General features: G+C 44.2%; 1 protein-coding gene across 1 annotated transcript in view; it reads right to left on the reverse strand.

The window, feature by feature from the left end:
* The window catches only part of LOC116873043 (guanine nucleotide-binding protein G(q) subunit alpha), a 300,399-nt gene extending 274,867 nt beyond the window's left edge, over positions 1-25,532 (reverse strand). The window contains exon 1 of the mRNA XM_032866683.1: positions 25,366-25,532. Within this exon, the coding sequence (XP_032722574.1) occupies positions 25,366-25,501 (136 nt within the window). The 5' untranslated portion in view covers positions 25,502-25,532. The remainder of the gene's footprint in view (positions 1-25,365) is intronic.
* Positions 25,533-26,816: the final 1,284 nt, after the last annotated feature.

Here is a 26,816-nt window from a genome sequence, read left to right on the forward strand (position 1 = left end):
GCCCTGCCGGACACCACCAACCACAGCATCCCTGCAAGCTTGAGACCCCCGCCGCCCACCGCGGGGGCTGCCTTCCCTGAACTATCTCCCGCTTCCGCTCTCCCATCCATGCTTCCCTCACGTACCCAGTAAACACAGACACACGACAGAGATAAGACGTCCTGGGCACTCGAGGAGACTCCAACTGATACAGAGATCAGAGCTGTTCAGGAAGAGGTAGCTCTGCACAGACAGCGATGGTGGGAGGAAAAGTCAGCTGGCGGGTGGATGGGGGCGAGGGATGGGGGAGGAAGGATAACAGTGAAGATATGAAGACAGGAGAGGGAAGGAAAGGTATCTGGCCTTTATTTTGCAACTCACGGGAGGAAATTCATGGTTTGAACAGAAGAGAATCATTATCAATATAGTTTATGAAAAGTCACGTGAGAGCAATGTGAACCGTGTAGGGAGCGTGGGGAGTGCATGTCCCCACTGTGCCCCATTGTCTGTCCCTCTCAACAGCGCAGCACACTGGAGCAGTGGGGGGTTGCCGTCCAGTTTGGAGGAAGAAGCTTAGACCACCTGAAGAGTAAATAACTGAGTGTTCTATGCATAAGTGATCATGTCCCACTCACAGCAGTGACCAAAACATTATGGAAGAAGAAAAGTAATCATACTACCACTGTGCCTTCATTTGGTTTGAGTTGGTGCTTTCAAGGAAGTTACAGGAACATCACCATCCCAAGCTCCACCCACACCCCAGCGCAGCCTCTGGTGACAGGCCCAGAGCACTATATGTGAATGCAGTCGAGACCTTCAGAAATGATGATGATGGGGTCTGCCCCAGGGGTCCCCAAGACCACTCACTCCCAGGCTCGATGGTTCACCTGGGAGACTCCCGGGACTCAGCTCACAGTTGCACTCAGGCTCAGATTTATTACAGCAAAGCAGAATCAGCAACGGGAAAAGCCTCATGGGGTGAGTCTGGAAGAAACCAGGCACAGGCTTCCAAGGGCCCTTTCCCAGGGGACTCCCAATGGATCCACTTAGCTCCGCCGGCAACAAGCTGTGATGATGCACGTGAAATGCTGTCTTCCAGGGAAGCTCACCTGAGTCTCGGAGCCCAGGGTTTTTAGTGGGGGTCAGCCAAGTAGGCACCGTCTGCCTAGCACCTGCGAAACTTCCAGACTCCCAAAAGGAAAGCAGGTGCTCAACATAAACCACATTGTTTGCACAGTTTAGGCCACCGCGAGCCACTCTAATCAGTCCTGAGAGTGGTGGGAACTCCCTAGAAATCCAAGTTCCCACTCACCAACGAAGGGTCAAACCTGCAAGCAAGGCCTCCCCAAGGGGAGCGTCAGACCTGCTGTGTTAACTCTTTCCTGCACAGGGTCGCAACATACTCTTGGAGCTTGAGTTCTAATCACACTACTGGCTTAAAGCCCTGCCTACTTAACCAGAGGCAAACTGCCATAAATAGGTATTTAGGGAGGTGGGGTACGTTACAGACAAGGATGTAGGTACATACGCCAGTTCTACTTGGAAAAATTTGTTCTAACCTGTCGACTAATTTCAGGAAGTAGTAAGACATAAAACAAATCCATTATGTATGTATAATAAGAAATGTAATTACACATTTCCATCTGGCTGCAATTATGTCAATAAAAAAAGAAATATGCAGCTCCTGTCCCACAAGATCCCAATTCATTAGGGCTGTCTCCTTACACTGAGATATGGAACCAACCAAAAAAAAAAAAAAAATGGTGCCTTTTCCCCCCACCTCCCCTTCCTCCTCCCCTTCTGCACAAGAAAGTTGCCTTTTTTTTTTTAGATATTATTTATTTGAGAGAGAGCGTGTGCACACAAAGCAGGGGGAGGGGCAGAAGGAGAGGGAGAGAGAGAACCTCAAGCAGACTCTGCACTGAGCGTGGAGCCCCAAGCAGGGACCGATCTCACCACCCTGAGATCGGGACCTGAGCCAAAATCAAGAGTCAGATCTGGGTCACCCAGGCGCCCTAAAAATGTTAGCTTTTAAACACAAAAAATCAGCAGGAAAAAAACCCACCCCACAATAAGTAATAAACCTACTATCACTTTTCCCCCTGTTCTCAGCATGTATCTAATTAGTACTACCAAAAAAATAAATCACCTAAAGCCCCAAGACTAAAACATTTCTAAAGCATCTTTCAAACAGAAACAGTGCTTCTCCCCTTTCGTTTTATCATGCTTTCAGAAACAACACTTATCTGAAGGTCTCCTGAACCTGCCTTTTGTAAACTTACCGCAAAGTTATGGAGGAAGTTGAGATGTCTACCTGTTTGTGGGAACTTAAAACTACCTAAAGCAAAGAAGTCAGGTTTCAGACTTCCCTTCTAAGTCAGGAGAAGATTTTACAACGTAATGCACAATTTTCTTAAACTCAGAGAGAGCGCCTGGGCTGTACCGCGAAAAGATCACATGAGGTGACCCTGTGCGTTTCTTGGCCAGCCAGGAGTAAATTTCAGTTCTTTGCTACTGAGGTTCAAACCTGTGTGTGCTGCTACTCCTCACGAAAGTGAGAGAGGAGCCCAGCACTCTTTGCAGCCTTGACTGTTGGGCTTGGCAGAAGTCCTAAGCCAGTGCAGAGTTCCCCTGCTGTGCAGTAGGGGAATCTTGCTGGGGCTGCCCAGACGGCATTCTGGCCCTACAAAGCACTGGTACAAACACTAAGTCTTTATGGTTTCGAGATAAGTGAAGTTTGCCTCTAACTTATTCATCTCCCAGGGAGTATGAGGAAAGGAACAATCACAAGGGAAAACACTTGCCAATAAAAGAATAAGTACTAATATTTGTCCCTTATCTTCCATTTTCAGCTGGAAAAGAACACTTGAAAGCACAGTAAAGAGCAATCCAAAAGATGATTTTTTTCTTTTGCAAACAAAGGACACTTAAGAAAATGAAAGCCTTTAGACCAAAATACTTAATTTTTAATAAAAGAAATAAACTTGTACAAATACAGATTCTGATGTTGATACATTTATTTGCTGCATTCCCTTGCTCAAGCCAGCCACCCACCGGAAAACAGAAGACGGGTGGAGGGGCGATCAAACAGCCTCTGCACCATCTGATTTACCATGAGTTCTAAAAATTTATATGCAAGAACACACAAAGAGGGTCGGGAAAAGCACTCATGTATTATTAATTTCAGTTTCAACAGACATGAACTATGCTTCGTTTGCTCAAAGCAAATGTCAGCACAACCACATTTTTTTCTTAAAAGAAATCTTGACCACTGAGATGACACAAAACACACACTTACAATGAAGGCAGCTCTTAACACAGCACTGTGGTAAATCGGGGATACTCTCGTTACCTTGCGAGATTCCACACATCTTGGAACACGGCCATAATTTATCCCTACGCAGTCAGCACATTTTTTTAAAACTCGGTTTGGCTTCCAAGGCTGAAATTTCCAGAAAGGCATATCATATCTTGCTCGCCATAACTGGATTTAGGACAGTGTGCCGCGTTCCAAATCCAGGTAGAGAACCATTTTAAAACATTCGTGTAAAGGCCAAAAATTGTTTTAGAATAATTCTCATGGGTAAGATAGGAGGAAACAAAAATGCCCTCAGGCATTTTGATAAGGTATAATAATTGGGGCTGGAATAGAAGTCATTCTGGTACATTATCAAATTAATGAGGAAACAAACTTACTCCTAACAGTAATGCTTACAAGCAATGTGCTCATCTTTCCAACAAGATGAGGCTCAAAACAATGACATTAAGATGTGTTTGAGCAGACTGAAGGGTCACCACACATATACAAGGACAGGGAGAATGACCTCCCCTCTAAAGGGGACATGCTTTGCAAAATCACCTTTCTGGTGAAAAGTTCTAGAAAAAAGGCAACATCCTGGGCTGACCACTGTCCTGAAATCAGCATTCTCCCACTGTGACACAGAGCCTTCTACCCATGGTGACACCCACACAGGCATAGGCCTGACTTGGCCAAGAAGCAGGGGCAAGGGAGAGTTAAGAACCCATGTCAATTCTTTGTCCAAGAAACAGAATTATTTGCTACCAACTCCCATTCCATCATGACCACCACCATCCAGTTGGGAGAACTGAGCTTATCTCATACAAAATAATCAGACAGGTAGATAGATTTTAAAACAAAAAACAAAAACCGTCCGCTCCACTATTCAAGTTCCTAAATGAAAAAAATTAATATTATTGCTAAAAATGTGAGCATCATTTCCAACTCTGTAAAATAAAGTATATAGAATTATAAGTTGGCTTTCTCACTTTAAGAACCATTCACCTTATGAAAAGAAAGAGAGAGATTAAACCAATTTGGCCAAAAAACAAAGAGGTACCAAATGACATTTGCTTCTCCAAAAATATTCCCTTAGTTCTACATGGAAATTTGAACTCACAGAGGACAAGGAATCAAAAAATGTTCCCTCCTTCCTTAGTGATCATGGCTGCAACCCAAACTTCAGGATGTGTAATAGCGATTAAAACGGACCATCCACAATGTACAACACCTGGAGTACAACCATCCACACCTCCCCTTTTCCCAAAATGCGGTGATGAGTGAGAGCCCCAGGGAGGCAGGCCAACCTGATGCCCTTCTGTGACAGGAGACCCGGCCACAGCTGAGGAAGGAAGAATAGATGTACCTTCTCTAGATTTCTGTATTCTCTTTTACACCAACACAAGTTAAATATGAAGTCAAATTCAAGCGGTGTATTTCTGGCTTTACTATATCTTTTAGAAAGGTAAACAACAAAGTTATAAGACTTGGAATCAACCGGATACTCCTACTGAATGACAGACTGTTGGGATCTGTCCTGAAATCTAATACCTCCCACATCTCTACTGACAGTATTAATAAAAAATACTTCTTCCTGATGCAATTCTTTAATTTTTTTTTTTTTAATTTGAGAGAGAGAATGAGAGAGAGAGAGCACAAGAAGGGGGAGGGTCAGAAGGAGAAGTAGACTCCCTGCCGAGCAGGGAGCCCGATGCGGAACTTGATCCCGAGACTCCAGGATCATGACCTGAGCCAAAGGCAGATGCCTAACCAACTGAGCCACCCAGATGCCCCCTGATGCAATTCTTTATGAATCGTATTGTAATAGGTTTATCTACTTTCCTCTGAGAATGAACTGGGTAGGATTACAAATGCTAGAAGTTGGGGGAAAAAAAGTTAAATGATCTTGACCTTGGAAGGATGTTCTCACATCCTTCATAAAGATGAAATTCAATAGGAATAAGTACTCAGCAGTTGGGGGGTGGGGCGGGGGAGGAATCCATGCAAAAACATGATAGAGGGAAATGCAAAAATGCAGGAGACTGTATGCAGATCAAAGACAACCATATGTTAAAACAGGGCTAGCCATGTCATATTAACATATTGGGAAAAAAAAGAACAAACAAGGTGCTGGTAGAAAAACAGTTACAGAAGCCCTCTGCACTCAAAATTGCTCTATTTCTTGGAATGATCTATTTAGACAAAAGACAAAGATTTCTGGACTCACATATATCTCAGTTCGGGAGAAGGTGCCCAAATACCATCTACTTAATGGAGCACACCGCAAGCGCTGGGCTCCATTACAGGTATTTGTTGTTTACAGAAGAAAACAACTAGGATGATACAGGACAAGGTTTCATTCCTGCCTTTTGGGAAACGATGGAAAGAACCCATCACGTTTCACAAAAAGAAGAAAGCAAGGCCTAAGAGCATCATGAGGCCAACCTCAATCAGTTGGAAAAGTAGATACATTCCACTGGGTTCCAGAGTCCCAGTGTCCCCAAAGGATGGAACGTGAAATGAGTTTCAGGACAGATTACAGCCCAATATCTGAAAAGTTCCTAACAAAGAGAGATGAGGATCAAAGAATTAATTCCTCTCAAGAGATGATGTTCCCACCACTCAGTACAGAAGGCAATCAGCAAATGATAAATCGGGGGACGTTAGGGAGGTGATTCAAGTGTGGGGTGCAAGCTTGGACCTTAAAGCCCATTCTTAATGGGATTCTATAATTAAAACTCTCCTTGAAAAACTTCACATGTGTTAATTATAGTCATCAAGACTCATAAAGCAGACTTCCTGGAAAGAAAGCGAAGGGCTCTAAAAAAACAACAACAATAACTTCCTGTCCACCCCTCACAATGTACCAAAAAAAAAAAAAGAAGAAAAGCAGAGAGAAAAACCTCATCCATGTGAATAACAGCAAAACACTTATCGACCAGAAGCAGTACAGAGGGAGCAAACTGAACAAGCCCGCCGGGGGCACGCACGGCGCTCCTGGCTCGGCCAGCAGTCCAGGGCGGAGGGCTGCACGGACGTGGAAGGTCCGGACAGGGAAGGGGAAGGAAGGGCGAGGAACGCCTAGCTGAAACTCGCCTTGCTACCCACTCCAGCTGTGGAGGAGCACAAGATGAAGCCGCGGCAAAGCCTGTAGACTGAAGCTGCGGCTGCCACGGCGCCTTCTGGGCCCCCAACCTCTGGCAGGTGGGGGCTGAAAACACACTGACTTGTCATCTTTCAGCCCTGCAGCTCAAGCATATGGGACGGACACCGACGCACCCAAGACAAATAGGGAAGGAAGTCAATGAGATTCCACCCACACCATTTTTGGACAAAGTAAGTAGGGCCAGGGAAAATTGGGAAAATTCCAAAAAGAAACTGAAGACAACGCACACACAGAACATGCAAAAAGGAAAATGAAGACGACACTCTGGAAGATTCACTCTAGGAAACAGAAGAAGAAGAAGAAGAAGAAGAAGAAGAAGAAGAAGAAGAAGAAGAAGAAGAAGAAGAAGAAGAAGAAGGAGAAACAAAAACAGCGTATAACCATTCTGTACTATTAAGAAAATGTGGACTGTTTTGAAATAGGGTATTAAAAAATGAAATAAGGTAAAAAGCGTCAGAGCTAGGAAACGACATAAGGAGGGGGAAAAGTGATACTGCGGAACTTGAAAATGAAGTTGGAGAATAAGAACCATACAGCAGAACATTCCGTGATTCCAAACCTACTTCCTATCGCGTGCCAGTTAGATGCCAACCACGGCCCCATTGGTGTTGCAGGGAAGCAATCTGAGCGAATCCCACAAGGAAAAGAATGGAGAAGGGGAGCAGTCAGAGGCAAGTTGACAGCTTTGGTAGAGAAACAGCAGAAGTCCAATATATGAAGCCCTGGCGTGCCTAAAGAAGCAAAATATTCCTGTGGAGAGAGAAGATAGTCAGGGATCAGCTGGGGAAAACCCCCGAAATGAAGGACAAAGATATAGATGGAATGGGGTCAGAGTGCTTCAGCATAAATAATGAAGATTATCAAACACTGAAGCAAAGCCTGGTGAAGTTACTAAACTTCTGTGTTAAGGAAAGAAAGAGACATCCAGTGAGAAAAAGCAAAGCACAGAGAAAAAACCATCTGGCTGATGCAGGCTTCTCATCAAATGTAGATGTCAGGAGACAACGGAGCAGTAGTGACCCCGTGGCAAGCGATGTGGGTGGAAAAGATGCGTAGTCCGAGAACACTAGCCCCGTGCCAGCCGCTGTTAGCACATGAATTCCACGGAGACACATTCTCAAATACACAAGAACGCCAATAAATATATTCTCCACAGACCCTTCACGGAAAGTCTATCTGAAAGTGTAATCCAGCCAACTCAGAAGTAAATGAAAATAAATAAAAGCATACAATTAAAGAAAATGAGAGAAGAAATATCTGGTGATGAGCATTTATTTCAATAATGCTAAACAAGTCATTTTTAATTATAGACACGAATATATATAAAGACTAAAATCTATGAATGAAAGCTGAATAATAAGCAATACATAACAAAATACTTCGATGGGTTTCTTTAGGCTTAACTGGAAATGATTCCCTTGATCATCCCAGGGACTAGATATGAAATCGAAAAATGAAGAGTTTTAGAAAATGTGAAAATAAAGAGTATGAACTTTGCAAAACTACAGAATCGTTGGTGAAATGTCAATGTTCGCATAGGCCTGCAAGGTCAAACGTCAACTTTATTTCAGGGGAAATGAAGAAGGAAGGGAAGAAGGGAGAGTACAAGCAGAAGGAGCACAAACCATTTCAGGGTAACAGAGCAGACAGACTGAATCTGAAGGGTCAGAAAGTTGTAATCTGGGGGAGAGCAGAATACAAAGAATGTGGATTAAAAAAGGAGTGTGGAGGGGAGTGGGGGGAGGGGGCGTGCCTGGGTGGCTCAGTCAGTTGGGTGTCTGCCTTCAGCTCAGGTCATGATCCCAGGGTCCTGGCATGGAGCCCTTCGTTGGGCTCCCTGTGGGGAGTCTGTTTCTGGCTCTGCCCCTCCCACCTCTGCTCATGCTCTCCCTCTCTCCCCAATAAATAAATCTTAAAAAAAAAAAAAAAAAAAGAGCAGGGTGCCTGGTGGCTCAATGGGCTGGGCAGCTGACCCCTGATTTCAGCTCAGCTCATGATCTCAGGATCCTGATCGTGAACCCCACACTGGGCTCCCATCACAGTCTGCTTGTCTCTCTCCCTCCCCCTCTGCCCCTCCATGCGTGCCCTTTCACTCTCTCTCTCAAATAAACAAATGAATAACAACAACTTAAAAAAAAAAAAAAAAGAGCATGGAAACTATCTTGAATACCATGTATATACCTCTCATGCCAACTGACACAAATATCCTTTTTACATTCAAACTAAGAAAACTTCCGTTTTCTGTACGTTTAGCCTTTCACTGACCATCAATAAAATTACAGGGACACACCTGAACTTTCAGAAAAATGTCCTTAGCCACTAGACAAGTTTTATGTTGTTCTTATAAGAGTTTTATCATTTCATACATTCAGTGCTGTCTCAGGGAAGACACAAAAAATAAAATACATATATACAACAAAATGTGTTAATCATATTAGTAGTAACCATTAGAGAAGATTTAGAGAACCATTATAATCCTGATAGCACAACTTGTCCATCAGAGGAATAAGAAAAATTCAGAAAATGCAAATTACATACCAGAGAAGCAAAAAATGGAAGCAATATAGATCAGGGGTTAGTAAATTAAATCTACAGTGTCAAATCTGGCTTGTTGCTTATTTTTGTAAATAAAGTTTTACTGGAACATAGCCATACCCATTCACTAATAAAGTCTGTGGCACAGTTGAATAGTTGGAACAGAGATCATATGGCCCACATAGCCAAAAATATTTACTGTCTCACACTTTGTATTAATAATTCCCAACCCCAGGTTGCCTGGGTGTTTCAGTTGGTTAAGCGTCTGATTCTTGATCTCAGCTCAGGTCTTGACTCAGGGTCACGAGTTCAAGCCCTATGTTGGGCTCCACACTGGGCCTGAAGACTATATTTTAAAAAAAGGTTTCTCAACACCTGGTAATAGGTGAACAAATTTCTCCATTACATGGGCAGGCGGGGTTCAGGAAGTGGAGGTGTGGGTTGGGGGAACAATAAATACTATTCCATCTCTGAAGCTGATAAATTGAGAAACATAGCCTGAAGAATACCACTAGAAGCTATAGAGACTACCAGTAGTAAAATTAAAAGCAGACTACGATGTTTCAAATTATCAGAGGTGGAAAACGCAACAAGAGACCCAATACAAACCAAACGGGCAAAGGAAGGAGAGAGGGAAGGAGGAAGAAATGGAAAGAGGAAGAGAACTACCAGACATCAATGAAAGGATCAGAAGACAGAAATCAGCAAAAAAACCAATCATATCTATGCTATCAACATGTTTAAGTAGAATGAACTCACCCATTTAAGGAAAGATACTCTAAACTGAGGGTAAACAAAAACAAAATAAAACCTCTGAGAGGAGCAATAAGATATTAAGAACAGTTGAAAACAGATGGAGAAATAGGCCAAGCAAATGGAAATAACGGAAGGAAAAGATCCACAATAACATCCAACAAAGTTGAATTCCAGATAAAATAGAATTGACTTATGTAAGAAGGCAACGTTATAAGATAAAAGTTTAATCCTTGTGGACATTTTTAAGGTACATGAAAACAGAATTCTTATATATAGAGAAGAAAAATCTTTGGAAATAGAAGTTGCCATAAACACCAGAGTTTTAGAAGCCTTCAGTTCAATTCTCAGGACTTGGCAGACTCACAATAATATAAATAAGGAGATTCAACAAAAATATAAGCAATAAAATTAAATAACACTCATAAATTTATATCTTATTACATATATATACATTATGTATTCATAGAACAAAAATTGACTACATACTAGGCTACAATACATTCCAAAAAGTAAAAACAGTACAGACCACATTCTCCTATCAAATTGACATTAAGAGTAGGAATAAACAACAAAAATCACACTGAGAAAATTTTAAATTATCCTAAACAACCCTGGTTCAAAGATAAAAACCGAAACCATAATTTTAGAATATCTGTAGAAGAATGATATAAACACTACATAGAAGCAAGTAGAAAATTTCAAAGCTTTAAACACTTCTAACTCAAATCCAGAAAATGCTAAAATAAACAACCAAACAATTTTAATTCAAAAAAATAGGAAAAGGACAACCAAATAAACCTACAGAAATTGCAAGAAAGAAATAAAAGCAAGAATAAAGAACACCGGTCCCAAGACCATACAATGGGGAAATAATTTATCTTTTCAGGACGCCTGGGTGGCTCAGTCAGTTGAGCATCGGCCTTCAGCTCAGGTTATGATCCCAGGGTCCTGGGATCGAGACCCCCATGGGGTTCCCTGCTCGGCGGGGAGCCTGCTTCTCCCTCTGCCTACCCATCCCCCACTTGCGATCATCCTCTCTCTCTCGGACAAATAAATAAATAAATAAAATCTTTAAAAAAAAAAAAAAGAATTTATCTTTTCAATAAATGGTACTGAGAACAACTAGATATCATCTGTAAAAAAAAAAAAAAAGAAAAGAAAAAAGAAGGAAAAAAAAAAGTCAGAACCCTACCTCACATCATATACAAAAATCACCTCAAAGACCTACATCTAAGACCTAAATCTATTAAACTCTTGGAAGAAATTGTGAAGGTAAATATGACACCAAAAGTATAAGAAACAGCAGAAAAAAGAAACTGGACTTCATAATTAAAAACTTTGTGTTTCAGTATAATTTTGTACATGGCCAAACCTGTCATATAATGTTTTCAGTTCTATTTTCTTTTCCCCCTGGAGACATTCATCCTAGAGCACTCCATCCTTCTGCAGATACTCAATTTCCTAGAAACAGCTAAGATAATAAAGTTGAAGTTAAAAGTGTTTTTTAAAAAAAAAGTACAGAAAAGAAAATAAAGGCTGTATAATAGAAATTAATCCAATAAAACGCAAATGAGTTTTTTTAACCCATCAAGTGACAGTCACTAATGTAAACTAGAGGTAGCAAAGTAAACTAATACAACCTTTTTGAAAGTTAAGGTGGTGATGTGTTTCAAAATTTAAAATAAGCCTGTCATCTGGCTGATGACCTAACCCCAAGGGACTTACCTGCTGAAGGGATCAACTGTACAAGTATACACAATGGATCCCCTACAATATTCACTGTAGCATTAATTATAACATTTTATAAAGGAATAAAACTATCCATCAATAAGGGTCAGGTATAGATGATAGTGTGTTGGTGAATGTTTTAACAGTAACCTCCCAGTGGAGAGTAAGCCCTGATTTGCAGCACTTGCCAATTTCCACGGTGTAAATACTCCCAATCGTGGCTGAGTTCAAGCTGTGAAAGTGAAGTCACTGAACAGAGAATTTAGAAGATATGTGTACAACTGGCTTTCATGTGCAGACATGAGCTAAGAGCAGCACTGTATGAATGAAAATATACTGTATGAATGAAAATACACTGCAACTACAAAAATTGCAACTCTATAATTGCACTCTACATTGCAATTCTAACAACTCATAAATATGAGGCTAAAGATTTATATTAACATGGCAAGATACCCATTACATATTATTGGATGAGAAAAGCCAATTACATACAGAACAACTTATGTTGCATAATCTGTAACGGTATGAACTTTAGTGTATTTCGTTGTCATTTTAGAAGAAAAAGAATCATACAACAGTGATTTATAAACTATGTTCAATCTACTTTTGCCTATAGCAACAGAAGTATATCTAACTTTCATGTGGTCCCTAAACCAGATTAAGACCTTCATTTTAAAACAGAATAGTAGAAGATCAACAGAGTTGGCCTCAAAATAATTAAAAGCTTCTGTATTAAAGAGTACAAAACAAAGAGAAAGAAAAACAAAAGACTGGGGCTAAGTTATTTACAGTAAATATGAAAAAGGCTAATTTCATATGTATGTTCAGAACTCATAAATAGACAAAGGAAATAAAGAGACAACTTACAAAACAGGAGGTCCAACTAGAAACAAACACATGGGCTAATGATTGTTCTCACTAGTGATCAAATAAATGCAAATTCTCAAATTACATATGTTTCTTTGCTTGGTAACTTATTGATACCCTCATAATATTGTTCATGATGTTGCAAATCGCATACAATCACTTCAAGATATGTTTTAGGTGTGTGCAGTCAAGTCATAGAATTTTTCATATCCTCAGACCTACAATTAACATATCTACTAATCTATTCTAATAAAGCGTGTGTGTTTAAAAAATACTAACTCCAGGGGCACCTGGGTGGCTCAGTCAGGTAAGTGTCTGCGTCCAACTTGGGTCATGATCCCAGGGTCCTGGGATGGAGCCCCGCGTCAGGCTCCCAGCTGATCAGGAGTCTGCTTCTCCCTCTCCCTCTGCCTGCTGCTCCCCCTGCTTATGATCTCTCTCTCTCTTTCTCTGTGAAATAAAGCCTTAAAAAAATAAAATAAATAAAAATTAAAAATGCTAACTCCACCAAGAATTTCATCACAGCATAATTTTTACAATGGTTACATTGGGGAGGCACCTGGATGGCTTAGTCAGCTAAGCACCGTATGATTATACCCTTGCAAGAAACATAAAAATAAAATAGACAAGAAAGGATCACACACAAAAAATGATGTTTCTGGGGCACCTGGGTGGCTCAGTGGGTTAAACCTTGCCTTCAGCTCAAGTCATGATCTCAGGGTCCTGGGATCCAGCCCTGCATCCAGCTCTCTGCTCAGCAGGGAGCCTGCTTCCCCCCTCTCTCTCTGCCTGCCTCTCTGCCTACTTGTGATCTCTGTCTGTCAAATAAATAAATAAATAAATAATAAAAAAAAATGATGCTTCTTAGGTTAGTACACTTTGGATAAATTTATGAATAAATTTTACAAGTTTTTCAAACTTGCTGTAAAAACCATTTCCATTATTTTATAATATTTCAAAAATCACTGAAAAATCACACATAAAAAACATTATTGTATACCTGACACTATTGTAACATTTTGTGTCAACATGATACTTCAAAAAAAGTTAATATCCTTTAAAAAACAGTTATTAACATAGAACGGATTGTCATTCTTTTGAAGGCCAACATCAAAACAATATAATGTATTTCTTAGGAATGTAAGAAAATTCTTATGTGGAAGAAAATAAACACATCTTGATTCAAACTCTATTAAATACAATGGTTTTTTTCTCATTATTAAACTTTACTATTTTAGGAAACAATCATACCACCAAAGGATAGCTATCTCAAGTGCTCTTATTTCGTTCCCAAAAGAGAATAAAATACAATATAAATTCAGTTGGTAGCATACTGTTTGAAGATACATTATATAAAGGATGAATATATTTAACAGAAAAAAAAACAAATCTTTGTGTGATTCTATGATTCAATACACTGGGATGCACAATGCATTAATTAATTCTGGGAAGGACAGATCATAATTTGAGTAGCAATTCCCAGACTCTAGGGATTTAGAAAAACCCTAGACAAGATTCTCTGTTCCCATAATAAGCATGGCCTGGAGTGGAAAGCCCTACAGCAAATGTGTTTCTCAAAGGACACAGCTGGGGATTTTGATGAAAATATATTTGGAGTTAAGATTTCCTAAGAAATACTATTAATGAAGTCCTCCTATAATTTCCTCCATTAAAATGCAACCTTTTGCCAAGATTTGTATGGATAGGAAAAAACAAATTACCAGAAACTAATCAAGCAAGATATAGGTATCTTCTCTCATAGAAGAACATGGGAAACTTTGGGAACTCATCATTACAAGAGATGACCAAAATTTTTTAGTCATTTCTAATGTGCTCTGTGTAACATCTCAGATGGTGACCCAATGCATCACAGGAGAAACTAGCATGTTCATACCATTTCTTAGTCCTTGAACACATCATGGCCCTTCCATCTCTAGACTCTGTGTCCCCACTAAGCTTGGCTCCAAGAGGAGCCAGTATTATGCCAATTTATTAGTTCTTGACCCATCAGGAATTGGTTGGTAATAAAAATAGAGGTTGATTTCAAGTATCCTTTGTTTCAGCACTCCCTCGCTCTGCTTTCAAATTATTCAAAATTATTCAAAATATATTTGCCTACATTTCCAGACAAGAAATCCTCATAAGTCGATTTCTATCTTGGACAAAAGCAGCCCATTCTGAATGTTGGTCATAAATGGAAATAGGCTTGAAGGCCCCTCGAATAACGTGTTCCCTGGGTTTGGATGTGACAGCCCAGACAGTGAACAGCTCCAAAGAGAATGTGAACAGCACCGACTCATAGGTGCCTTTCTCAGCTCAATTTGCAAGGTGACTTCTACGTTCTGGGCCTCCACCTGAGTGTGAATCCACTTGGCAAGCACAGCTCAGGCTACTACTTCTCTACTTACTGCCTTGGGCAGCTGGCAGGTGCTCTATTGTAGGAGAGGGAAGCCAGGTGAAGCAGATTTCCTGGACAACGATCTCTCCAGAGACATTCTGATAGCCCATCGCCAGATTAGCAGAGTTCTCAACACGGTAAGAGATGCACTTCCATCACCTTCAACAGCTGTCAGATACGAAGAAAGAGAGCGAGAGAGAGAAGGAGCCACATTGTCAGTTTCCTTTATAATGTGTGCACGGTTTTTCTCGGGACACTGCTTGACACAGGAGTTCTGGGCTCAGTCTACGTAACCCCCTTAGGGACCGAAAGGTCAGGAGAGAACGCACACAACCCAAACTCCTTCCGAACAACCCAGACTGCTACACTTGCTCATCTCGCACCCCGGGATCTGGGAGAGGAGGGCACAAGGGACGTGACCATGAGGAGGAAAGGTGGCAGGGCAGTGGGGCAGGCAAGAGAAGCTGCGGTGGCCCAGCTCTTTCTGAGCAAAGACACCAGGCCCCGGAGCAGCGCACCCTTCCTTTGCTCTCCAGGGTCTGGCAGCCCCACCAGCGACAACACCCTCTGCCCAGCCAAGCCCCGCTAGACCCCCCATTACTCTCCTTCACCTGTGACTGTTCCCCTTTTCCCCTGCACCCATCCAGCTTCAAATCTGCGATCCAGCTGAAAAGATCGTGAGGAAAAGGCCACGGCCGGGAGGAAAGCAGGGGTTGGTAAAGGCCTAACACCCCCCTGGCACGCCCAAGGGAATCGGGTGCTTCTGAAGACCCAGGCCAAGAACCCAGCTGTTCCTTCATGGAGCCCTTTCTCCAGAATGCAGACAAGAGACACAGGAAGCCTCCTTCTTGAAGTTTCTCTGACATGGCCATGACAATTGAGGGCAGCTCAGAAAAACTGCCCTGTTTTTCTGGTTTCAGTGAAAGCCCCGTGGTGGGGGCGGGAAAATGGGCACAGTCCAGTAAGAAGAAATGGACAGAAACGGCCTGTTCTTGGGTTCATTCGAAATCTTCCCTGGAAGGCCCTAGAAAAGGGACCCACCGGCTCCCAATACAAAGTGGTCCCCCAAGCGTGCTCTGCCGAGTGTGTGAGGGCTCCCGGGGCCCAGGCTCAAAGCGCCAACCTGGGCTCACTGAAAACTGCAGAAATGGGCTCAGGCAGCAGAGACTCTGTGCAAGCACGGGAAAAAGCATTGCTAAAAGGCCAATGATGGGTAAAAAATCGTAGCAGTAAGTCGAAGGTAGTGGCCTGAGGGTCCCTAAGAAAGCACGGAGGCCTGAACAGGGCAGTGCCGGGTCACTGCGCCTGCCCCTCCGGCTCCACCCCTGCGCCTGCCAGGCTATCGCCCTTCCTGCAGGAAGCAAGAGACCCATGCTGATATGACAGGAGGCTTCTGATACCATTCCCTGTGAAGGCGACGAAACTATCAGCAGCAGGCCAGGCAGCATGAGGGGCAGTTCCCGACAGCCTCGCTCACGCCTCCTCACTCCTCCCTGGAGCTACGGGAGCCGCCGGCAGGGCGCTCAGAGTCTCTTCGGAGGGGAAGCTAGGGCCATGAGGGCAGCCAGGAGTCCAGCGGACCTGCCAACACCTCCTGGAGAGCCTGTGGCTGCTGGAGGGCTGGGGCTCGGGCCCCCCTCGTCCAGGGAGGCGGCCGGGCCGAAAGCGGCCAAGATGCCAGGGCTGCGGAGAAAGTTGGAAAGCAGACCTCAGATCTGGTCCCGTCTCTTCACTCCACAGGTTTCTACTGAAACAGTAAAGGAACAAACGAAAGAAACACCTTCAGGTTAGTTCAAGGAGATAGAGTGGGAGTCCCTGACTTCCCTTCCGTTACAGGTTTTAGAAAAAAAAAAAAAAAATCCAAATAACTCCCCCAAGATGCAAAGCCACGGGGTACGTATGTAGCCGAATAAAGTAACACGATGCCAGTAAGCCACCGCTTTTGCGTGATGAACCCATTTTCAAAACTCTATCACGAGTCTTACTTAGAAAGACAAGAGTTAAACACTTAACAAGTACCCTGGCATTCTTTTAAGGGCAAACCAGGAACAAGAATTAAAGTCATCCTGTATTATTAGAACAAGTCACAGGAAATGGGTCAGCTCTTTAGGACAGGAGGAAAACTGCATTTGCCATCTGCAGAAAGAGCATATAGTGTAACAGAGCAGCTCTGAAAAGCCTCAGTCCTGCAATATCAACTCACATGACCAGAAAGTAATATTGCATCTTTGCCTTAAAAAAAAAATAAAAATAAAAACAGAAAACAAACAAACAAACAAAATAACGACAACAACAAAAACACCAAAAAACACCAAAACCTACTCAAGCTGCCTGGGTGTAACAAAAGCAAAGGCCTGGGCTAATGCTATCCCCCTACCTATGTGTACAGAAATACGAGTAGAAAGATTGTTTTGAAGGCTCTCCAGCCACTGAGATGAGAACATTCAAGTCATGAGAAAGATTCGAGATTACCCAACGCAGGCCTAGAGCACCTTCCTCCTTTCTAGCAAATGCATTGCATCCTATTTTGAAACCCAGTGGCGCATGAGAGCTTGCCCAGCACCGGCTCACTCACTCCCTGCTGGTAATCATGAACCAATCTCAAGTCCCTGCCCTCTGGAAAAGGAAGGAGAATGGTGCATTTTGTTCAATTAACAACGTATTCTGTTTCCGCCAGACTAAACGGTTGCTAAAGAAAGTTAATCATCTCCTAAAACCGCACTCACAAGTGTCCTTTTAATGTATTAAAGCACCCAACTTCCCCTCACCAGCTCACAGCCACGTTTGAAAGAAGCACCAACTTGGAAGTTCCTGAAATCGGAAGGAAATGCGCATGTCAGGGAGTGGAAGGCGCCCCTCCTTGCGAGGAAAGCGCTGTCCTGAAAGAGTGAATGGGTGGGTGGTATCTGCACGGAAGAGCTATTTGGGGGGCCTCTGCCCAACAGCTGGAACGGGGCGGGGGGGGGGGAGGGGAGACACTGAAGCACTTGTCTTTAGAAGCAAATTGTCAGTTGCAGCCACCAGGAAATATATGGAGGGCGCCACCCATCACCCTGCTTTCTCCCACAGCAAAAGGAAAAGCAGGAAAGAAACAGGAAAAATGAAGAACTTTATTTTTTAAGTTTTGAAAATATAAAAAAGCAGCAGAAGAAAAACTCTTCCGATTTTTTCACAAGGAATGGTGAACAAAGAGCAGCGACAACAACAACAAAGTCAGATTCTGGGAAAAGGCAATAAATTCATCACTTCAGTTCTCTGAAGGGAAAAAAAAAAAAACTCAAGGCTATCTCTTAGAAATATGCAGGAACAGGTTTCTGAACATCACTCTTCAGTTCCTGCAAGACAGCCAAAGAGCCTCACTCTCGCTCTTTTTAATTTGTGGATCAATTATTATGCCCTCTGTGAGGTTGCCGGAATATAATGGCATTAATAACACTCACGTTCCCAACTGCCCTACAATCCATTACACACTTCCTTGAAACAACTACTTTGTTTCCTAAGCAGTCAAACCAATCACGGTCCAAAATTAATCTTGTAATAAAGGTGTATGGAATTTTTAAATTTCAAAGGGCCTGTGTAACAGTTTTCCATTCAAACTGCTACAAAAACTGCCATTGGCTTTTCAACCCTGAAACAATATGAGAATGCTCAACTGAATCATTCTCGCTAGACAATGAATGAGAAGCAGGCAAGGAGACAAAGACTATTCCAGTGCTCAAACAGAATTCCTTTTACGGTGCCCCGGGTGGCCCCCAAAACAGCAAAGAGCTGTGGCAAATGGAGAACATATGGATGGTACCCTCAGACGAAAGCAAAAAGCTTGACCTTCACATCCTCCAACTGTTCTTTCTTTGGGGGAATCCAGCTGCCCACCCTGCCCACACCCTCCTCTGCCCACGAGTCCCCAGGGTTCCTGACAAAAACAGAACCAGGGTAAATTGAGCAAGGTTTTGTGTTACATGGAGACACAAACCCGCAGGAGCCTCTATCTTTGCCTTCATGGAGCTTCCAATCCAGCTGGAGCTCAGGGCAAGCGGTCAGTAGTCATTTCTCACAGTTAAAGGCAAAAAAACCCGATATGCTCCAAGGAAATAATTCTCAAGATCATCTGCTTTCCCCAGTTGTGTAATCCCCGGAAAGCTTCCACAATGGCCTTCAGATTATTTTGTTTTTTTCTTTGTATTAAGAGCCAATAAAAAAAAAGCCAACGCCAGGAAGGATAAAACTCAGAAGGACAAGTCCGTCTGAGGGCGTCAACTGAGAAACAACAAAAACTGTGAAAAAGTGCTACAACTGTAGTGTTTCCCATTGACAAATAAGAAATGAGGAGTGTCTCACCCAGCACATTCTTTTACATATTATTAGATGCTCACTCGGTTCATTTGACCAGCATTCTGTACGCAACTGTTCTTTCATAAGATATGTCTGTTTAAAAATAAATAAATAAATCGGAGGAAATGTTTATTTTCCAGTAACTAGCAAGTGTTTGCGGAATAAATGAATTTGAAATATGTTCATAACTTCATTTTTAAATAATACTCATTTTGTTCTTAAAAATTCAGCCATGAAGGTTTTTAACAAAATATCCTGCACTGATCTCAGAAATGATGGCTAGGTATAAAGGTCAACCCCAGAGCTATAAAGTGAATGCAAATTCTGGTTCTCAGCATCAAAATACAGGTATTTATTTTTGCGTATAAAGTCCAGATCCATGACCACCTAGGATTTATGAACTCATTTCCAATAGTATGGTTAGGTCCTTTTCTTACTTTTATTACCTGTTAGATGAGAAATCAGATTTTTACATATCAGTAACATAACAAATCAAAGGTGATTGTCAAACAACTTCCTATAATTTTATTAGTAACAGCTGTTCACACAAAATCGTGTTTGGGTCTGAGAATAGCTCTGTCTTTAATGTTACTCCATTCGGCAGAACAAGAGAAAACATTCACTGTTTACTGTAGTCAGTTACTGCCACAGCTTTAATTACCAACAATCACACATTTTACCTTCTATTGCTACTTCACACTTGCCTAGGATTATTTCTGCAAAAATCTTAACATTGCTGAAAAGCCATTATAAAAGTTTCCTTTTGAAAAATGTCATTGCCCTCCCTGTTTCAACCAGGAAACTAGACTTTAAATTTGTTGCTACAAATACTTGTATTTCCCTCAACCCAAAACAGAGAGTCTGGAGGAAACAGACTCTCTCCCTCCACCTTCTTAAGAGGAAAGCAATCCTAACCTTCTTAAAATGGCTTCTCTTTCCCAAGATGTACCATTTGAGATCCCTATTTTTCCTCTACAACACCAATCAACATTTCCATTAATATCAACAGAACTAATGACCTCCCATTAAAGAAAAATTAATATGAATGCTGGAATCAAAATCATCCTTGGAAAATCTAGTTCATTTCTTCTCAAGTGTAAGTTTGCCTGGATCATGAAGAAAAATCTGTTCCTTTTTTCTGCTAAGTTTAGCATAGCACGCAGCCTCACAACTGTGAAAGCTGTTTCAGGTCCTTAAAAATTCATCTGTAATAAAAATCATAACTATACTGAATAGGCACCTCTGAAAACTGAACACACGCCACCTCTTATTAAGGGGAACTGGGTTGTGGTTTTGTTGTTGTTTTTAATGAAAAGAAGGCTATCAAATTTACTTGTAATAAACAAAATGGCCACTAAATTACTCTTCTGGTCCTCCTTCCTACATTTACCTAAAAATATACATATCGATATACAGGGGATAACTTCACAGCATAGTATGATTTTAATGTGTGCCGAAGTTTGCATAGGAAGAAATAACATGTAAACAGAGCCACGAGTTACAGGGCAGATCCAGCCAATAAATGTACATGGCCCGACGCAAAAATCTTACTCTGAAGGCTTTGCTATAGAGTCAGAGCTACAATTCTAATTTTCATGAGGGATGCCCCCATTTCACCCTCCAGATATAAACTATAAGTACTTTGCTTCAAAGAAACAAACAGAAAAAAGCAGAAAGAAAAAGACGAGATGCATCCAAATAAATCTTGACATTTAGAAACATATTTGACACTTGGGAGCTGAAAGAATAGCAAAAATAAAATCGCTGGTTTTAACGCAGCCGCATCAACACCGTATTTTGGCATTTCCAGGGAGATGCGGTTACTGGGGCTGCTTATAGGGATCCCTGCCTTCTGCTGTTCTGAGTGGCCATCCTAGAAGGCCACACTAACTGCTGGGTTGATTCAGAGCATCAACCCCCATCCCTCTCCAGGGAACTCTACTGCGGGGTGGTGGGCCAGGCACTTTCATCCAGACCCACGTGAATGAACCCCCCCTCCTGTCTGAATCCGCCAGTGCATTCCCAGCTGGCCAAGTGCGCTCCTGCTCTAAAACTGTCCAGTTTTCAGGACAACTGTATACCTCGCAACTCAAAAGAGTCCATGTGCGACTCTGAAATTTAATCACTGTGCTTCTCATCTGACTGTACAGATGAATCACAAAAACCTCTGCAGTAGCCACCTATGCTCTGGAGAAACCTGGAATTCACTCTGTCCAGCGCGTCGTGGAGAAAGTGTATGGCCCGGAGATAACAGGGTTAAACCAGCTTCTACGCAATAAGAAGTAGCCAAGATAGGGAATGGTTTATCTTTTTTTTTTCCTTTTCAACTCTCATACTTTAAGCATCGCTGTCACCATTCCCAAACACATGCAGCACAGAACCGTAACACACAGGCGCAGTACACGAGGTCACATATCACATTAACACTTCCGATTCTGGAACGCGCGAATATGCAATTACCTCAAAGAGTTATAATTTTTTAAAGATCGTGATTTTTATCTGCCACAGATTAAAAAACATTATGTATCCCTGTGTCTCCACAATTTATTCATTATTTCATGGTCCCAATTTCTATCAGGAGGGTCAGGAATAAAGGTACTCACTCGTTCAACAAGTACTTAAGGGAGGGCATGCCATGAGTTAGGGATCTACTGAGCTGGAAGTTGGGGTTTAATAGTGAGCACTACAGACACACTCCTTACCCTCCTAAGCTGCTGGTCTAGAATAGGACGAAAATCCACAATCACGCATGTAATTCAGTTAGAAGACGGAGGACATATATTCTTCCAACTAAGACCGGCAACAGCCTGTTTTCAATAGGTAGAAACCAGTCCATTAGAAAGGCTTGCTAAATCTTCCTGTTTAATGATTAAGATCTAAAGAGTTGAGATTTTAAAAACATGTAAAATAAGAACAGGTTAACAGGAAATATATAAATATATATCTTCAAGGAACTGATAAAAATTTCAGCACGAATATCTGTAACTAAAAGCAGGAATTCAAAGTCACTTGTTGTATACAGTCTTAAGGACACATTAATATTAAATACTGTGACCTGTGTACTACAAATACAAAAATTTAGCTAATATTCATAAATGGTAGTCAGTTAAAGTAAATGTAATGTACTATATATGCACAAAGCATATGAAAACTTAAAACCAAGTTAAAAGAAGTTATTCGCTCACATATAGATGTAGAATACAAAGTTTTCCTTGAGGTGTCAAGGAAAAATACTTATGTAAGTAAATTCAGAGAACGAATATGGTAAAGAAAACAAGAATTCATTATTAAATATGGTTATTTTACAGTGGTAAGTTTCTGGGTTCATTTTAAAAAAAGAATAAAAATCAAAACATATTAATACTATATTATTTGGAATACACCAGCATAATTGCTGTATGTGTATCAAAACAGCCCACATTTCACTGCTATACTTTTATCTAGGCAGGTGACGACTATTTTCTCTCTCTTGTCTCTTCATATTAGTAATATATAAAATAAATGGTGAACATATGCAAAGGTCCCCCACCACGTAAATCCATTTCCACTACATGACGTCATGCCTTGAACTAAAATTCAGTTTGAAAATAATTTCACACTGAATATGTCATTTAAATATAAAAGTGACCCCTCCATTTAAATAATGTAGTTAAAAATATTGATAAATCTTGACACTGTGAAAGGATAAATCCTAGAACCTCCTTCGGACAGATGGGAACAGGAAGATGCAGTGAACTCATCCAAGCAGCCGATGGGAGAGCAGTTCTTCAAAGAGAAGTCCTCCCCAACACCTTTCCTGGTTCAAATCAACCATCATTTTTCTCCTGGATTCAAAAAACTGTGAAATCCCATGCACACACACACACACACATGCACACATCTACATTTAGTAGAGAACATTTACTGTAGAGGTAGTATAGGTATCAAACTCATTATGCTACAAAAGCAACATCTCTAGGACAGGAAACTGTAACAATTCTTACCTGATGCCTAGGGGTAGTGTTTCTAACAAAGAGCTGTTCAAATTTTTAAATGTTACTAATGAAGGTAGTGCTAAATTAATTCCATATCTTCCCACCACTCCTAATGGGCTCTATTTGGGGGCTGGGGTGAGGCTTATTAAACCCCACTCAAATAATCTAATAAGAGAAAAAGTTCTCTATTACTACCACTTCAGCAGGAAAACTGTTTCACTTTTTTGCTCATAAAATCATCTCCCCGAGTGTATTTTTAAAGCACTGTATGTTACTGAAATACACAGTACATAATTAAACGTTCATTTATGTGTATTTGCCTAAAAATCTTCCTCCTAGACATTCAGACTGAGGCCTTCAAACAGACAAACCCCCGGGGTTCTAACTCCTAGCTCCTGGGAACCTCGAGCTGTCACATTTCAGACAACAGGGATGTCTTGAGATCTCAAATGCTGTATTCACAGCTAACCATAAACAATGACTGTAAACAGGGTAAAAGAGAGCCTATTCTTTAGTCTCTCTAAAACACATCCTTTTCCTTTATCTGTACTTAGACACTCTATGCCTATTTCTCTTCCCCTCTCTTTTTTTCTCAATCTTGAGAATTCGCAACATGTTCAATTACACATGATTCAGCCCTTAGAAGTAGCCCAAAATGAGAATAAAAACATTTTTTTTTTAAATATTCTTTTTCCAATTGCAGTTTTCCCCTCCCCTGGCTTCATTCCCTAAAGCCCACCTCTTTTACCCAGCGCTTTGCCTTCTGTTCCTTATAAGCATGTGCACATTTATCTAATCTGGTTTCAAGATGAAGACATAAAGCATGGCATGCGAGTTAACCATTTGTAACTATTTGCGATCATTATATTTTGTTCCCTCTTGTAAATGATCCAGTAGATAAGCAGTTCAGTCCCAAAGGCAACTGGTTCCTTAAACCAGGAGATGAAATGCTCAAGAAAGAAACTGCATGCTTCCTAAATCTGAATTGACAATACAATATTTCTCTCTTTCAGACATGTCTGGGAAACATATTTATTATACACACAAATATCTTGAACACAAGTGCAGACATTTTTCAGGCCTGTTACCACAAAGCTGGTTGCTCTCCCTACCACCATAGCTCAGAGTTATGTCACGCTGACTCCTATGTGCACCCTGATCCTTGATTCTGAACATTCTCTCAAAGATAATTATCAATAGAATTCCTATTTGAGAAATGGCATTTTCTTGGTAACTTAGTGTGAAGGCAGAATGTTGGGTTGTTTTTTTTTTAAGAGATTAAAGGGAAATTTTTGCTATACACTTCCCGTTTTCTTTCCAGTCCAGATCCCAAAGATATTAAAATGCTGTCCGTTTTAAACAAAAGGTTTCTATTTGCTGCCGTGAGAGTAATTGAGAGGCTGCACTGGTTTTCAGTAGTAACTATTGTGAATTCAGGCCTACATCTGGGTTGCCTCATTAAACAAAAGAAACCGGTCGCTGTCAACAACCACACAGCACAACCCTCCCGTATCCCTCCTATCTGGAAGGAATGGTGCAGACGAGAAACAAGCCTGCCACCATCCACTGGTAAAGAAACTCTTCTGGGTCCCTCCTTTCGGTGGTCTGGTGGCTAGAGAAAGCACTTATGTGACACATTTGAGCTTGCTTGACTGCCACCTGAATACATAACCCCCCTTTCTTTGGAGGGCCAACCACTCGACTCCCTCATCATCACTCCTTGGGGAATCCAGTCGCGAGCCTGCCCACCCGACCACCATTCCCTCCTGACCCCAGAAAGAACTGACAATGGATTCACACCAGCCACCCCACCGCACGCCGTCCCCCAACATGCCCCGGCACGGCTCGTCACCCTCGGGCCACAGACACACAGACACACACACATACACGGCTCCCCTCTCCAACACGGGGCGTCAGGGCCAAGACACTGGAAGTTCAACGCCGCTGCCCACCTTCCCACCCCCGCGCCTCTCCCTCGAAGTGATTTGCCATTTAGCAGATGCATAGCACATAAACGCACTCCCCGAAGGCACAGCCCTCGGGGATACCAAAAGGCACCAGCCGAGGCCCGGGGCAAGGCAGCTGCGACCCCTCCGCGCGTGTATGTGTGCGCGCGTGTGTGCGCGCACGCGCGCGTGTTACGCGCCCGCGCGCTCGCGCGGGTGCAGGTAGTGGCCGGGGGCGCGCCCGCCGAGGGTCGGGGCGAGCCGTGGGCGCCCGGGGGCGGGGGCCGCGGAGGGTAGCGGCCCCGGGGGCCCGGGGGCGACGGGCGGGGGCCGTAGGGGCCCGGCGGGAGGGCCCACGGCGGCCGGCCCCGGGCTGTACTCACCAAGCAGCAGCAGCTTGAGCTCCCGGCGGGCGTCCCGCTTGTCCCTGCGGAGCTGCCGCTCGATCTCGTCGTTGATCCGCCGAGCTTCCTTGGCCTCCTCGCTCAGGCAGCACGCCATGATGGACTCCAGAGTCATTCTTCCAAAGTGCCTCCGCTGCAGCCCCGCCGGCACCCCCTGCTCACACGCGCGCACACACACCCTCCCGCCCTCGCTCCCCCGAGGCAGCGGTGGCCGCTGAGCCCCCGCCGCCCGGGCGCGCGTCCGGGACGAGCTCGGGGAACGGCCGCGGGGGCCGCGGCCAGGGCCGGGGCCACCAGGTGGGCCGGGGGTGCGGCGGGAGCGGGCGGCTCGGGGCGCCGGGAGGAGCGAGGCGGGCGCGGGAGGCGGCCGCGGGCGCTGGCTCGGGGGGCGCGCGAGGGAAGGCCGCCGCGCCCGGCCTCGCTCAGACGCCCGCGCCTCCTTCCCTGGGAACGGGCGGCCCGCCTCGCCCCCCGCGCCGCCGCCGCTGCCGCCGCCGAGGTTCCCCTAAGCCCTGCGCCGGGCGGCGAGAGCACATCCACCGGGGCGTCCCCTCAGCGAGCGGCCGCCGACGGCTCCCCGCGCCCGGCGCGCCCGCTCCTCGCCGCCGCCTGACACGGCTCCTGGGCGCCCTGGGCCCTGCCCGCGCCCACCGCCCGGCTCGCGCGCAAACCCCGCTCGCCGGCCCGCCCGCCGCGCGCTCCGCCGCCTCCGCCTCCGCTCCGCCTCCGCCAGACGCCCACCCCCGGCCCCGATTGCCAGGAGCCGAGCGGCTGCTCAGTGCGCGCCCTCCCCCTCGCCACACACACACATTTTCTTCTTTCTCTGAACTGGAGCACAGATCCGGGAGGGAGGCGGCGGCGGCGGCGGCGGCGGCGGCGGCGGCGGCGGCGGCGGCGGGAGGAGGAGGGGAGGCGGAGGGAGGGAAGGGGGGGAGCGGGAGGCGGTGCCGCCCGGCCCCTCCTGGAAGGCTTTCCTGGACTCGCAGCCGCCGCGGCGCGCCTCCCTGTGCGGCTCTGGACTCGCCTGCCGCTCCCTGGCTGGGCCGGCCCCTCGGGCTCTGCGGGCGCCTCCCGCTCCCGCGCCCTGGTGGGGGCCCGCGGGTGCAGCGGTCACGGCAGCCCCCGGCGAGGGGCTGGCCCGGGGCCGCCGCCAACCTGCGGCTGCCCGCCGGCCGCCCGGGCGTGGTGGAGCAGGAATATGGCGGCCTCGGCGGAGGCGCGGGATGCGGCCCCGCCGGCCCCCAGCCCCGGCCGGTTCCGCGAACCCTCGGGGCGCCTGGCGGCCGGCGGCCACCGCGCTCGTGTCCCCAGCTCCCGGGCCGCGCAGGTGGGCGCCCTGGGGCCGCCTCTCGGCCACTTCGGTGTTCCCGTCCCTGTTTCTAAAACGCCATTCGGTTAGAAAAGTTATCTCGCGTCACCTCTGACCCCCA

Source organism: Lontra canadensis, unplaced genomic scaffold (genome assembly GCF_010015895.1).
Source record: "Lontra canadensis isolate GAN:19392208 unplaced genomic scaffold, GSC_riverotter_1.0 scaffold31, whole genome shotgun sequence".
Taxonomy (NCBI): Eukaryota; Metazoa; Chordata; class Mammalia; order Carnivora; family Mustelidae; genus Lontra; species Lontra canadensis.